The sequence below is a fragment of the Coregonus lavaretus genome (assembly GCF_964263955.1).
Source record: "Coregonus lavaretus genome assembly, chromosome: 32".
Classification (NCBI taxonomy): domain Eukaryota; kingdom Metazoa; phylum Chordata; class Actinopteri; order Salmoniformes; family Salmonidae; genus Coregonus; species Coregonus lavaretus.
The window spans coordinates 23,324,121-23,340,362 of NC_140019.1; the positions used below are offsets into that span (position 1 = coordinate 23,324,121).

Genomic DNA, 16,242 nt, shown 5'->3' on the forward strand with positions numbered 1-16,242 from the left:
TTTTGGTTTCATCTGACCATATGACATTCTCCCAATCCTCTTCTGGATCATCCAAATGCACTCTAGCAAACTTCAGACGGGCCTGGACATGTACTGGCTTAAGCAGGGGGACACGTCTGGCACTGCAGGATTTGAGTCCCTGGCGGCGTAGTGTGTTACTGATGGTAGGCTTTGTTACTTTGGTCCCAGCTCTCTGCAGGTCATTCACTAGGTCCACCCGTGTGGTTCTGGGATTTTTGCTCACCGTTCTTGTGATCATTTTGACCCCACAGGGTGAGATCTTGCGTGGAGCCCCAGATCGAGGGAGATTATCAGTGTTGTATGTCTTCCATTTCCTAATAATTGCTCCCACAGTTGATTTCTTCAAACCAAGCTGCTTACCTATTGCAGATTCAGTCTTCCCAGCCTGGTGCAGGTCTACACTTTTGTTTCTGGTGTCCTTTGACAGCTCTTTGGTCTTGGCCATAGTGGAGTTTGGAGTGTGACTGTTTGCGGTTGTGGACAGGTGTCTTTTATACTGATAACAAGTTCAAACAGGTGCCATTAATACAGGTAACGAGTGGAGGACAGAGGAGCCTCTTAAAGAAGAAGTTACAGGTCTGTGAGAGCCAGAAATCTTGCTTGTTTGTAGGTGACCAAATACTTATTTTCCACCATAATTTGCAAATAAATTCATAAAAAATCCTACAATGTGATTTTCTGGATTTCTTTTTCTCAATTTGTCTGTCATAGTTGACGTGTACCTATGATGAAAATTACAGGCCTCTCTCGTCTTTTTAAGTGGGAGAACTTGCACAATTGGTGGCTGACTAATTACATTTTTTCCCCACTGTACATATTAACAAACATACATTTTTAACATGATCATCAAAATATAGTGTGCTATATGCGCAGCACTAATGAGTTCCTATTTCCTATTTGACCATTATGAGTTCTTCAGCCATAGGCTGCAGATGGAATAGGAAGCTGTTGATTGTGTAATTATGTAGAAGTAGTCTCCGTCACTATTAGAATTGACATTTTAAGTCAAAGTGCCTTAAAAACATGTAACACGTAGCCTACCGATTGCAAGGTGAAGCCTGTGTCCAAAACATTTGAGTCTGGTCCAGTCATTCAACGTGACATGTTTCAACTTCTCCCTTCATTTTGTTATAAAGTTTTGGGATGGTGACTTGGGAGAAATATGTGCGAGATGGAATCTTATATCTCCTGTCCAGCTTGTTTATCATCTTCTTGAAGCCGTCTTTGCTGACTGTGTAAATAGGAACTATGTCTTTGGCTATGTGATTTCTATGTGTCTGCGGGATGTTTGTTTGTAGGGCGTTACACTTCAAAACGCATTGGCAATCAATGCCTGTTTAACGTAGATGGCTGGTTGTGGCTGAGGGGCTTTGCTGCTGTCGGGCACTTTTTTTTACCATGCAATCGTCGTAAATTAGGGGATGGTTATTCTTCAAATGATTGAATACATTTGTTGTGTTGCCTCATCTTCGCCACAACTCTGAGGCACTTTTTGCACAACACTTGCATATGGGTGACATCGGTTTGCCTGTAGCTGAAATACTGCCATACCACTGAAGAGGCGCCCTTCTTTGGCACCAAATCGACGTTCTCGTTAGAACTAGCAGCACTCATGTTTTCGACAAACACTAAGGTAAAGCCACAGAGTTTCTAAATCTCATACTGTACTGTTTTTGGTAAAGCCCTTTCTCTCCTCACCAGCATCTAACTGAGGTAAAGCCCTTTCTTTCCTCACCAGCATCTAACTGAGGTAAAGCCCTTTCTCTCCTCACCAGCATCTAACTGCGATAAAGCCCTTTCTCTCCTCACCAGGATCTAACTGCGCGGTCTAAGCGGGGACGCTTGTGATTGGCCAGCATGTGCATGCCATGCAGAGAGTGAGAGGCCACTTGTGATTGGTCAGCATCCTCTGCGCATGTAGAGATTGAATTAACAGAGTCTAGCGCATCTCATTGGAGGAGGAGTCTAGTTTTTGTTGTATTAACAGAGTGTCAAAGAAAGGAGAAAATGGCAGCATCTTATGATATAGATATTGCACATGTCAATATCGCAATTCTGATCTGAATTTGATTAATCGTGCAGCCCTACTCCTTCCGAATTGTCACGTTGCTTGGGCTTACACAATAAAGTTAATAACATAGAGTTATGTATCAGCTCGCTCTCAGAAGAGACCTGCACTGCTGTGTTTTCCCATCACTGATTTAATATATGCCTTCTGATCTCTTGAAATCAAAAGGAGAAACACCTGTCAGGAATCAGGTGATAGCAGACCCAGAGTTGGTGTCAGTCATCAGATGAAGCAGAAGCACATTGAGTTCAGAGTTTAGTTGGTACAATAGAGGCTGGGGAACCCTACTGTACTGTTACTGTATCTGCACCCCCACTGACATTGAGTCCTACCTGTCTTATTGTGTAGTAGAACCCTAGCCTCCTTGGTTCTTCTTCCTGTTGAGTCAGTGAGAGACACAGCTCTTTTGTTTACCGCTGAGCCTAAGGGACTGTTTACATGAGGAATGGGAAGTCAGCCACACTATCCAGGTCAGCTGGGTTTGGAATAGGAGGGTGGTAGCTCAGCAAACGTCTGACCTCCATTGTGTGTCTGTTTCTATAGCCCTAGAATCACTATATCCTCCTGACCTGTTTCTATAGCCCTATAATCACTATATCCCTCTGACCTGTTTCTATAGCCCTAGAATCACTATATCCTCCTGACCTGTTTCTATAGCCCTAGCATCACTATATCCTCCTGACCTGTTTCTATAGCCCTAGAATCACTATATCCTCCTGACCTGTTTCTATAGCTCTAGAATCACTATATCCCCCTGACCTGTTTCTATAGCCCTAGTATCACTATATCCCCCTGACCTGTTTCTATAGCCCTAGAATCATTATATCCTCCTGACCTGTTTCTATAGCCCTAGAATCACTATATCCCTCTGACCTGTTTCTATAGCCCTAGAATCACTATATCCCTCTGACCTGTTTCTATAGCCCTAGCATCACTATATCCTCCTGACCTGTTTCTATAGCCCTAGAATCACTATATCCTCCTGACCTGTTTCTATAGCTCTAGAATCACTATATCCCCCTGACCTGTTTCTATAGCCCTAGTATCACTATATCCCCCTGACCTGTTTCTATAGCCCTAGAATCATTATATCCCCCTGACCTGTTTCTATAGCCCTAGAATCACTATATCCTCCTGACCTGTTTCTATAGCCCTAGAATCACTATATCCCTCTGACCTGTTTCTATAGCCCTATAATCACTATATCCCTCTGACCTGTTTCTATAGCCCTATAATCACTATATCCCTCTGACCTGTTTCTATAGCCCTAGAATCACTATATCCCTCTGACCTGTTTCTATAGCCCTATAATCACTATATCCCTCTGACCTGTTTCTATAGCCCTATAATCACTATATCCCTCTGACCTGTTTCTATAGCCCTATAATCACTATATCCATCTGACCTGTTTCTATAGCCCTATAATCACTATATCCCCCTGACCTGTTTCTATAGCCCTATAATCACTATATCCCCCTGACCTGTTTCTATAGCCCTATAATCACTATATCCCCCTGACCTGTTTCTATAGCCCCAGCATCACTATATCCTCCTGACCTGTTTCTATAGCCCCAGCATCACTATATCTTCCTGACCTGTTTCTATAGCCCTAGGATCACTATATCCTCCTGACCTGTTTCTATAGCCCCAGCATCACTATATCCTCCTGACCCCAACACACATTGGATCTCTTCCCCTCCTGGCTATCCTTTACCCCAATACCATGACATCTGCATTTCATCTACCTTTCAGTCTTTATAATAGTTCTCACAATAAGTCAGGCACAACTGATGTCGTCATGACTCATTATGATTATGATGAAAATAAAATACTGACACATGAGCAGCATTTTAGGTCAGTAAACTAGCTTACTGACAAGCCCACAACAGTATGCTTATACTGTGCACAGGCTACTGCATCCTCATCAGTGTATCTATGCATGTCTATTGTAATGCTTTATGACATTATAGTGTTCAAGTAGCGAGTTTATCCCCTAGATCTCTAACTTTGGAAAACTCACACATTTGCTGAACATGTCCTATATTTGAACTATAATTTTCTCTTTGGTTTATTATAAGCATTAATAAAATAAAACCTCATTATGCCTAGTCACTGTTTACCGAAGATAAAAAAACAATGTTGCTTTGGGATATTTAACCAGACATAACAATTCCATTGTAGATGTAAGCTTTTCAAACAGTTGTGCTACTACAGTATATTTTGTGAGGTTATATTTTTGTGTTTAGTAAATGTCTAGCTCTTTTTGGGTTCAATGGGAGGTCAAGGCAGGCTGTATTACTTCTGCGTGGTCAGTTTGAGGTTGTGTCACTACCACTGTCAACACCAGCTGCAGATTGTGTTACCCACGCCGTGAGCACAGAGTTTCTAAACCCAAAGGCGCAACATCACGAGACTTCCGGAAAGGTTTGTGAAGCAGACCGAGGACACCAGGCCAGGGTTTGGGGTTTGAGAAGTCAATGAGAGAAGTGAAAATTGATTCCTTAGTTGTTCATTTTCGCGAAATCAAATGGCACAACCTAGATTCTAGACAATGTCTTAAGTAGTTGAACATGTTATTACTCCAACCTCGTGAAAGTGACAAACTGACACGTTTTAATTTTTGTCAATAACTATGTTATAGTGAAGGAGTGCCTTTGATTTGACGGCATGCACATACGCAGTTCGGTGAGAGACTACGTTTAGACCCGATGACATGTACAGTGAGGGAAAAAAGTATTTGATCCCCTGCTGATTTTGTATGTTTGCCCACTGACAAAGAAATGATCAGTCTATCATTTTAATGTTAGGTTTATTTGAACAGTGAGAGACAGAATAACAACAACAAAAATTCAGAAAAACGCATGTCAAAAATGTTATAAATTGATTTGCATTTTAATGAGGGAAATAAGTATTTGACCCCCTCAATCAGAAAGATTTATGGCTCCCAGGTGTCTTTTATACAGGTAACGAGCTGAGATTAGGAGCACACTCTTAAAGGGAGTGCTCCTAATCTCCGTTTTTTACCTGTATAAAAGACACCTGTCAACAGAAGCAATCAATCAATCAGATTCCAAACTCTCCACCATGGCCAAGACCAAAGAGTTCTCCAAGGATGTCAGGGACAAGATTGTAGACCTACACAAGGCTGGAATGGGCTACAAGACCATCGGCAAGCAGCTTGGTGAGAAGGTGACAACAGTTGGTGCGATTATTCGCAAATGGAAGAAACACAAAATAACTGTCAATCTCCCTCGGCCTGAGGATCCATGCAAGATCTCACCTCGTGGAGTTGCAGTGATCATGAGAACGGTGAGGAATCAGCCCAGAACTACACGGGAGGATCTTGTCAATGATCTCAAGGCAGCTGAGACCATAGTCACCAAGAAAACAATTGGTAACACACTACGCCGTGAAGGACTGAAATCCTGCAGCGCCCGCAAGGTCCCCCTGCTCAAGAAAGCACATATACAGGGCCGTCTGAAGTTTGCCAATGAACATCTGAATGATTCAGAGGAGAACTGGGTGAAAGTGTTGTGGTCAGATGAGACCAAAATAAAGCTCTTTGGCATCAACTCAACTCGCCGTGTTTGGAGAAGGAGGAATGCTGCCTATGACCCCAAGAACATCATCCCCACCGTCAAACATGGAGGTGGAAACATTATGCTTTGGGGGTGTTTTTCTGCTAAGGGGACAGGACAACTTCACCGCATCAAAGGGACGATGGACGGGGCCATGTACCGTCAAATCTTGGGTGAGAACCTCCTTTCCCTCAGCCAGGGCATTGAAAATGGGTCATGGACAGCAAACCTGGTGGCCAACTACAAGAAACGTATGACCTCTGTTATTGCCAACAAGGGTTTTGCCACCAAGTAATAAGTCATGTTTTGCAGAGGGGTCAAATTCTTATTTCCCTCATTAAAATGCAAATCAATTTATAACATTTTTGACATGCGTTTTTCTGGATTTTTGTTGTTGTTATTCTGTCTCTCACTGTTCAAATAAATCTACCATTAAAATTATAGACTGATCATTTCTTTGTCAGTGGGCAAACGTACAAAATCAGCAGGGGATCAAATACTTTTTTCCCTCACTGTATCTGCGCATGAGCTTAGCTAGCCAAAGTCGCCATGACATCACCTACAAGCGTGATCGGGATTTCTATTGGAGAAGCAGTTTCTGCCTACCTTCATACTGTACTGTCAGACAAGGCCCTCCAATACCTGCCCGTCCCTGTGTGCATTGCCAAAATATACTATTTTCCATTACACAAGGTGGAACAGGAAATACATGAGGAACTGCCAGTTCCTCCCCATTAGTGTGAGAGAGTTCTCAGGCTAATGCCATTAGCAAGTCAGCTAGCAGCACGGCGGCTGACATGGGTGTATACATGCTAATTGGAATTCATTGGGTGAAAATTATAATAGTAATATTGGTCACTTTCTCACCTTTTTTTAATTGCTTGCCTCCTCTTCTTCCCACAGCATTAGGTTCAGTGAAGCACAGGGATAATAGTAACACTTGACTCAGATTTTCAGTCAAACTATATCTAGGTACCTAACTAGCCAAGTAGCAACCCATGTGTCAGATAATGGCAGCATTCATTTGTATTGACAGGCGCTAGGCCTAACTGTTATAATAGTTAGGCCTAGTGTCAAATCAGGTGCATGATTTCATTGTCTATAGAGTTCACTTGAAATGTTTCAAGGATTTATTTTGAAACCTCCCCATGGGAATATATTATGAATGCTAACCCAGAGCGTACTGTGGGTTTATGGCAGTTTGCCATGTTCCGGCGGAGGATGGCAAGGCTTGCTACTTTTAAGCTGCTGCTGCTGCTTGCCATGCAGGCTAGCCCCTCTTCCCTGATATGTAGCCTAGTCCCATACTGTACGTTGCTAATGTGATTACACAGAGGGTAGCTGTAAGTCATCTTATGGTGAGAAAACCGACTATCCTGGTAACCCTCTTTCTCAGAATGTGAGGGGATATTGACAGTGGTCGATTCAAGGTTAAATTGAACTGTCAGAAAAGTGAAACCAGTGGTCTTTCTTTGATGCATTTTCAACCCTGGTGGAACCAATGGGTGAAAGGTGTGAGCAATTTCTGCAATTTGTATTATGTATCAAAATAATTTTCTGTTAAGGACTGGGATGTACGAGCCATCCATATGCGAGCACGTCCTCCTTTCAACACAATTTAATGTCAAGACAAAGATAATGAAGTTGGTTTTCCATGGAACATGTGTTAGTTAGCCGCAATGATTTCATAAAAGCAAGAATAATTGAGTGAAAGAGAAGCCTGAAACATCCTCCTCTCTTAAAACACAGTCCATCTTTTGAATAATAGATGGTCCATCTTCGCTAAAAAAGTGCCTGTCAACGATTCCCTCCCTCCATAGCTTGTCTTTATTAAAATGTTTGGCTATTCTTGCCTGTCTCTCTTTTTGCATCTCATTCCAGGCCGCTTTACGCCACTGAGAAGCATTGATCTACGCTGTCATCATCATTTGTGAGAAATGAACTCAACTGATGAGAAGAGTGCTACATGCCATGTTCCACCATGCTCCCAATATGCCACACAGAGAGGGTGTCAAGAGGGTTGGATAAGTGGCAATATTGTCGCAGTGTTTTCAGTCCTCAGCAGTGTCTCAGTAATATGACGTACGATCAAAGCTTGATCCTTTCACCTCATGGAAGCTTGGTGCTTGACCCTTTCACCTCATGAAATCATGGCGCTTGACCCTTTCACCTCATGGAAGGTTGGTGCTTGACCCTTTCACCTCATGGAAGGTTGGTGCTTGACCCTTTCACCTCATGGAAGGTTGGTGCTTGACCCTTTCACCTCATGAAATCATGGCGCTTGACCCTTTCACCTCATGGAAGGTTGGTGCTTGACCCTTTCACCTCATGGAAGGTTGGTGCTTGACCCTTTCACCTCATGGAAGGTTGGTGCTTGACCCTTTCACCTCATGAAAGCTTGGCTCTTGACCCTTTCACCTCATGACTTTGCTTTTGCCTCGTGTCAGTTTGACTCGCAACAAAATATAATCAGTGGCTTTGTTTTTAGCTTTCCCATATGAACAGCTAGGCCCTGCATATGTGTTTAGATTTGACCGGCACAGAACATTCTTACTTCAACATGTCCATGTAGGGCAACTCAGCCCCCAAAATGACTCTTCTTATCAACTGTATACAAGAATGTCCACTGTGTTTTCTTTGGAATTCAGCATTCTCTGTGTTGATCTTGCCAACCCCCATTGTCACATCTCTGAGAGGTTACATCATGTAGGTCTGATATCTGATTGGAGGTTAACTTTACAGTAATACTATTGGTCAACAACTCAGATTTTGAATCCAAACAACTCAGATGCTTATAAAAGGGTCTTAGATTCATTGTTCTTTCTCTTATGTTCCTGACCTGCTGTGGTGAGATACCTACACTCTTTCTCTCCCTAGATACCTACACTCTTTCTCTCCCTAGATACCTACACTCTTTCTCTCCCTCTCCCATGAGCTATGTATGGGACATGGCACAAGCCATGGTTTCTTTGTCTCCCTCTCTCTCTATCTCTCTTTTTCTCGCTCTCTCTCTCTCTGACCATGCTTAGAATAATGCCTTGTAATGCTTGTTAATGCTTTGTAACTTAAGCTTTATGCCTTGTCAGAGGAAGGGCCAAAAAATTGTCAAAGACTCCAGTCACCCAAGTCATAGACTGTTCTCTCTGCTACCGCACGGCAAGCGGTACCGGAGCGCCAAGTCTAGGTCCAAAAGGCTCCTTAACAGCTTCTACCCCCAAATAATTATGCACGCTCAAGTTTTCTGTTTTTTTGTCTTATTTGTTGTTTTATCACAACAAAAAATATTTTGCATCTTCAAAGTGGTAGGCATGTTGTGTAAATCAAATGATACAAACCCCCCCAAATATCCATTTTAATCCCAGTTTGTAAGGCAAAGGGTTTTGATTTGTATGTGAATCCATTCATTTTACAAAGTAATTAAATACACTTGTATTTAGAATTCCATTCTCAAACATTTCTTCATTGCCTATTACTGTAACTCAACCATAGTCTCTTACATATTACTATCTTGAGTCAGATAAACATTTTAATAGGCTAATTGCTTAGTCTTATTACGAGTCGAATTTGATGTGTATATACACTGCTCAAAAGAATAAAGGGAACACTAAAATAACACATCCTAGATCTGAATGAATGAAATAATCTTATTAAATACTTTTTTCTTTACATAGTTGAATGTGCTGACAACAAAATCACACAAAAATTATCAATGGAAATCAAATGTATCAACCCATGGAGGTCTGGATTTGGAGTCACCCTCAAAATTAAAGTGGAAAACCACACTACAGGCTGATCCAACTTTGATGTAATGTCCTTAAAACAAGTCAAAATGAGGCTCAGTAGTGTGTGTGGCCTCCACGTGCCTGTATGACCTCCCTACAACGCCTGGGCATGCTCCTGATGAGGTGGCGGATGGTCTCCTGAGGGATCTCCTCCCAGACCTGGACTAAAGCATCCGCCAACTCCTGGACAGTCTGTGGTGCAACGTGGCGTTGGTGGATGGAGCGAGACATGATGTCCCAGATGTGCTCAATTGGATTCAGGTCTGGGGAACGGGCGGGCCAGTCTATAGCATCAATGCCTTCCTCTTGCAGGAACTGCTGACACACTCCAGCCGCATGAGGTCTAGCATTGTCTTGCATTAGGAGGAACCCAGGGCCAACCGCACCAGCATATGGTCTCACAAGGGGTCTGAGGATCTCATCTTGGTACCTAATGGCAGTCAGGCTACCTCTGGCGAGCACATGGAGGGCTGTGCGGCCCCCCAAAGAAATGCCACCCCACACCATGACTGACCCACCACCAAACCGGTCATGCTGGAGGATGTTGCAGGCAGCAGAACGTTCTCCACGGCGTCTCCAGACTCTGTCACGTCTGTCACATGTGCTCAGTGTGAACCTGCTTTCATCTGTGAAGAGCTCAGGGCGCCAGTGGCGAATTTGCCAATCTTGGTGTTCTCTGGCAAATGCCAAACGTCCTGCACGGTGTTGGGCTGTAAGCACAACCCCCACCTGTGGACGTCGGGCCCTCATACCACCCTCATGGAGTCTGTTTCTGACCGTTTGAGCAGACACATGCACATTTGTGGCCTGCTGGAGGTCATTTTGCAGGGTTCTGGCAGTGCTCCTCCTGCTCCTCCTTGCACAAAGGCGGAGGTAGCAGTCTTGCTGCTGGGTTGTTGCCCTCCTACGGCCTCCTCCACGTCTCCTGATGTACTGGCCTGTCTCCTGGTAGCGCCTCCATGCTCTGGACACTACGCTGACAGACACAGCAAACCTTCTTGCCACAGCTCGCATTGATGTGCCATCCTGGATGAGCTGCACTACCTGAGCCACTTGTGTGGGTTGTAGACTCCGTCTCATGCTACCACTAGAGTAAAAGCACCGCCAGCATTCAAAAGTGACCAAAACATTAGCCAGGAAGCATAGGAACTGAGAAGTGGTCTGTGGTCACCACCTGCAAAACCAGTCCTTTATTGGGGGTGTCTTGCTAATTGCCTATCATTTCCACCTGTTGTCTATTCCATTTGCACAACAGCATGTGAAATGTATTGTCAATCAGTGTTGCTTCCTAAGTGGACTGTTTGATTTCACAGAAGTGTGATGGACTTGGAGTTACATTGTGTTGTTTAAGTGTTCCCTTTATTTTTTTGAGCAGTGTATAATATACTGTATATACACATACAGTGAGGGAAAACAGTATTTGATCCCCTGCTGATTTTGTACGTTTGCCCACTGACAAAGAAATTATCAGTCTATAATTTTAATGGTAGGTTTATTTGAACAGTGAGAGACAGAATAACAACAAAAAAATCCAGAAAAACGCATGTCAAAAATGTTATAAATTGATTTGCATTTTAATGAGGGAAATAAGTATTTGACCCCCTCTCAATCAGAAAGATTTCTGGCTCCCAGGTGTCTTTTATACAGGTAACGAGCTGAGATTAGGAGCACACTCTTAAAGGGAGTGCTCCTAATCTCAGTTTGTTACCTGTATAAAAGACACCTGTCCACAGAAGCAATCAATCAATCAGATTCCAAACTCTCCACCATGGCCAAGACCAAAGAGCTCTCCAAGGATGTCAGGGACAAGATTGTAGACCTACACAAGGCTGGAATGGGCTACAAGACCATCGCCAAGCAGCTTGGTGAGAAGGTGACAACAGTTGGTGCGATTATTCGCAAATGGAAGAAACACAAAAGAACTGTCAATCTCCCTCGGCCTGGGGCTCCATGCAAGATCTCACCTCGTGGAGTTGCAATGATCATGAGAACGGTGAGGAATCAGCCCAGAACTACACGGGAGGATCTTGTCAACTCCCGAGTGGCGCAGTGGTCTAAGGCACTGCATCGCAGTGCTAGCTGTGCCACTAGAGATCCTGGTTCGAGTCCAGGCTCTGTCGCAGCTGGCCGCGACCGGGAGACCCATGGGTGGCGCACAATTGGTCCAGCGTCGTCCAAGGTAGGGGAGGGTTTGGCCGGCAGGGGGGCCAGTATGAACCCCCCCCCAATAAACCATGTATGCATTCACTAACTGTAAGTCGCTCTGGATAAGAGCGTCTGCTAAAATGACTAAAATGTCTTGGGTGAGAACCTCCTTCCCTCAGCCAGGGCATTGAAAATGGGTCGTGGGTGGGTATTCCAGCATGACAATGACCCAAAACACACGGCCAAGGCAACAAATGAGTGGCTCAAGAAGAAGCACATTAAAGGTCCTGGAGTGGCCTAGGCAGTCTCCAGACCTTAATCCCATAGAAAATCTGTGGAGGGAGCTGAAGGTTCGAGTTGCCAAATGTCAGCCTCGAAACCTTAATGACTTGGAGAAGATCTGCAAAGAGGAGTGGGACAAAATCCCTCCTGAGATGTGTGCAAACCTGGTGGCCAACTACAAGAAACGTCTGACCTCTGTGATTGTCAACAAGGGTTTTGCCACCAAGTAGCTCTGTAACTCTGTAGCTCAATTGGTAGAGCATGGTGCTTGTAACGCCAGGGTAGTGGATTCGATCCCCGGGACCATCCATACGTAAAAATGTATGCACACATGACTGTAAGTCGCTTTGGATAAAAGCGTCTGCTAAATGGCATATTATTATTATTACTAAGTCATGTTTTGCAGATGGGTCAAATACTTATTTCCCTCATTAAAATGCAAATCAATTTATAACAATTTTTACATGCGTTTTTCTGGATTTTGTTGTTGTTATTCTGTCTCTCACTGTTCAAATAAACCTACCATTAAAATTATAGACTGATCATTTCTTTGTCAGTGGGCAAACGTACAAAATCAGCAGGGGATCAAATACTTTTTTCCCTCACTGTATCAAATATTACTGCCCACTAGATGTCTAGAGTTCTACATTTCGACTATAAGGTATCATCCACCACTACTGAAAATGCCTGTTTCTATATCAGTGGGTAGCTTTGCTGGACACAGAATTAAATAGAACACTATTATTTAGTATCTATGGCTGAACCCCGATGGATATGATATACTGTAAATAACACATTATTAGCTATTATATTGTGTAGCTGGATCTCCGTGTACTATAGCATCACAGTACTGTAAGTCATTTACTACACAAGGCTGTACAATTTAGAACTGAAAGGTGGTCCTCAGGGGGTGGTGTTGTGAACGTTTCTGTACTGTACTGATGGGGGAACATGATGTTGCGTAACAAACTGACGGCGCTGAACTGCAACAAGCGGACCTCACGCTGTGTCTGTTTCCTCCATGTTGTTTCAGATCTCGTCGTCAAAGTCGCCAAGGATAGATTTGGAGCCATTCAGTCGGAGTATCAGAAGGTGAGTCTGTTTGTGTACACACTTTATGTTTTATGTTTGACTGTGCTTGTTCGTAGATTTTTATGATTTCACTTTCTCATTAGTGTCACACAGTTATTTATGATACGGAAATGACTCATATTTGAGATGTTGCAAAATTGGCACCGCCCTGTCTATTCTAAAACAATGTGTTAATTGCTTGTGGAAGCGAAGGCGAGGCCTTCCTATGTGTTAGTACACTGGAAGAACAGTAATTGCCTCTGGCAATGTGTACGAAAGCAAACAGAGGGAGAAATCAGTTGTGTTTTTGTCTAATAAACACCTTTAATTAACAACTCGTTTTCTTTGAAGATCTAAGCTTCTCCTGATTCTTTGAGCGTTTCCAGACAGCATTTATTTATTGATCAAGATCAAACAGTTTTGAAGCCTCCAGTCAATTGCGGGTTAAAACGACATCAAAGATGGAATGTACTATACATTAGAGCCTACAGATGCTTTTTGTCTGTATGTGCTACTGTCTGAATATGCATGTGCATTTTAAGTTTGATTTTCTGCTTCATCCACATTATTTATTTGACTCTGCGTTGCCTTTGTCTTCTGCATGCCTTCTTCATCTGACTGGGCAACCCTCAGCCAGAGAACATTGTGCTGACACTCCAGGTAAAGCTTGCACACAACCTAGCCTCCTTTACCTTCATCCACTTGTATGGTCCCACTCCTTCCCCAACTACCCCTCACCCATCTAGCATCCCTTAGGCTCACCATGCCTTCACATCTAATGAACTGACCCAGTGGGCAAAACTTGTTGCAATGAGGTCAGACGTTGCAATGCCAACGTCAGGTTGTACACTCATGGCAAAAGGACATTTTGCTTACACGTCTTATTAGCAACTGTAAAAATACCTCTTTATCTGCTTCTAATCTGGTTATCTGACATCTCTTCAACCAGAAAACCAGATTTCATTACTTGGTCATCATTGGAATTCGATTCAAAGTTCTACGAAAGTCAGGATATACCTAATGGGTTTATATGGGCTTTTACTGTAATGTATTAAGTGATCCAGAGGAGGCTGGATGGAGAAACTATAGGAGGATGGTCTCATTGTAATGGCTGGAATGGAATCAATATTCATTGATTCCATGTGTTTGATGTGTCTGGTACCATTCCAATGATTCCATTCCAGCCTTTTCAATGAGCCTGTCCACCAATAGCTCCTCGTACCAGCCTCCTCTGATATGATCATACCAGTCATACAATAACAGGCACAATTCATATCTGTGTACGAGCAATTTCCAAAAGGGTCAGATGTGTTTAGGACCAGGGATTTCCATGGCAACCATTCAGTCAGGCTGAGTCTTCTGCAGTGTGTTTTTCCTCTTCTCTCCCAGCCAGCCAGTCAAACCATTGCCATGCTGAGCCTCACTTGAGCCCTGGCTGTGCTGCTGTGGCCAGAACTCCAGTTAAATCCCAAGACACTGAATACCCCCCCCCCCCCCCCCCCCCACCCCCCTGTGATACAGTTGAAGTCGGAAGTTTACATACACTTAGGTTGGAGTCATTAAAACTTGTTTTTCAACCACTCCACACATTTCTTGTTAACAAACTATAGTTTTGGCAAGTCGGTTAGGACATCTACTTTGTGCATGACACAAGTAATTTTTCCAACAATTGTTTACAGACAGATTATTTCACTTATAATTCACTGTATCACAATTCCAGTGGGTCAGAAGTTTACATACACTAAGTTGACTGTGCCTTTAAACAGCTTGGAAAATTCCAGAAAATGATGTCATGGCTTTAGAAGCTTCTGATAGGCTAATTGACATCATTTGTGTCAATTGGACTACACCGGCTCTGATGCTCGTTGGATGTGGCAGGGCTTGAAAACTATTACAGACTACAAAGGGAAGCACAGCCGCGAGCTGCCCAGTGACACAAGACTTCCAGACGAGCTAAACCACTTCTATGCTCGCTTCGAGGCAAGCAACACTGAAGCATGCATGAGAGCACCAGCTGTTCCGGATGACTATGTGATCATGCTCTCCGTAGCCGATGTGAGTAAGACTTTTAAGCAGGTCAACATTCACAAGGCCGCAGGGCCAGACGGATTACCAGGACGTGTACTCCGAGCATGTGCTGACCAACTGGCAAGTGTCTTCACTGACATTTTCAACATGTCCCTGACTGAGTCTGTAATACCAACATGTTTCAAGCAGACCACCATAGTCCCCATGCCCAAGGACTCTAAGATAACCTGCCTAAATGACTACCGACCCGTAGCACTGATGTCTGTAGCCATGAAGTGCTTTGAAAGGCTGGTCATGGCTCACATCAACACCATTATCCCAGAAACCCTAGACCCACTCCAATTTGCATACCGCCCCAACAGATCCACAGATGATGCAATCTCTATGGCACTCCACACTGCCCTTTCCCACCTGGACAAGAGGAACACCTACGTGAGAATGCTATTCATTGACTAAAGCTCAGCATTCAACACCATAGTGCCCTCAAAGCTCATCACTAAGCTAAGGATCCTGGGACTAAACACCTCCCTCTGCAACTGGATCCTGGACTTCCTGACGGGCCGCCCCCAGGTGGTAAGGGTAGGTAACAACACACCTGCCACACTGATCCTCAACACGGGGACCCCTCAGGGGTGCGTGCTCAGTCCGCTCCTGTACTCCCTGTTCACCCATGACTGCATGGCCAGGCACGACTCCAACACCATCATCAAGTTTGCTGACGACACAACAGTGGTAGGCCTGATCACCGACAACGATGAGACAGCCTATAGGGAGGAGGTCAGAGACCTGGCCGTGTGGTGCCAGGATAACAACCTCTCCCTCAAAGTGACCAAGACAAAGGAGATGATTGTGGACTACAGGAAAAAAAAGAGGACTGAGCACGCCCCCATTCTCATCGACTGGGCTGTAGTGGAACAGGTTGAGAGCTTCATGTTCCTTGGTGTCCACATCACCAACGAACTATCATGGTCCAAACACACCAAGACAGTCGTGAAGAGGGCACGACAAAGCCTATTCCCCCTCAGGAGACTGAAAAGATTTGGTATGGGTCCTCAGATCCTCAAAAAATTCTACAGCTGCACCATCGAGAGCATCCTGACTTGTTGCATCACCGCCTGGTATGGCAACTGCTTGGCCTCCGACCGCAAGGCACTACAGAGGGTAGTGCGTACGGCCCAGTACATCACTGGGGCCAAGCTTCCTGCCATCCAGGACATCAAAATTGTCAAAGACTCCAGCCACCCTAGTCATAGACTGTTCTCTCTGC

At 44.0% G+C, this 16,242-nt stretch overlaps 1 protein-coding gene across 1 annotated transcript in view; it reads left to right on the forward strand.

Annotated features, from left to right (window-relative positions):
- The window catches only part of LOC311107544 (prominin-1-A-like), a gene marked incomplete at its 5' end in the record, with an annotated part of 110,903 nt that overhangs the window by 28,114 nt on the left and 66,547 nt on the right, over positions 1 to 16,242 (forward strand). The window contains 2 exons of the mRNA XM_084150051.1: positions 12,910 to 12,968; positions 13,581 to 13,607. Coding sequence (XP_084006177.1) covers positions 12,910 to 12,968; positions 13,581 to 13,607 — 86 coding nt within the window. The remainder of the gene's footprint in view (positions 1 to 12,909; positions 12,969 to 13,580; positions 13,608 to 16,242) is intronic.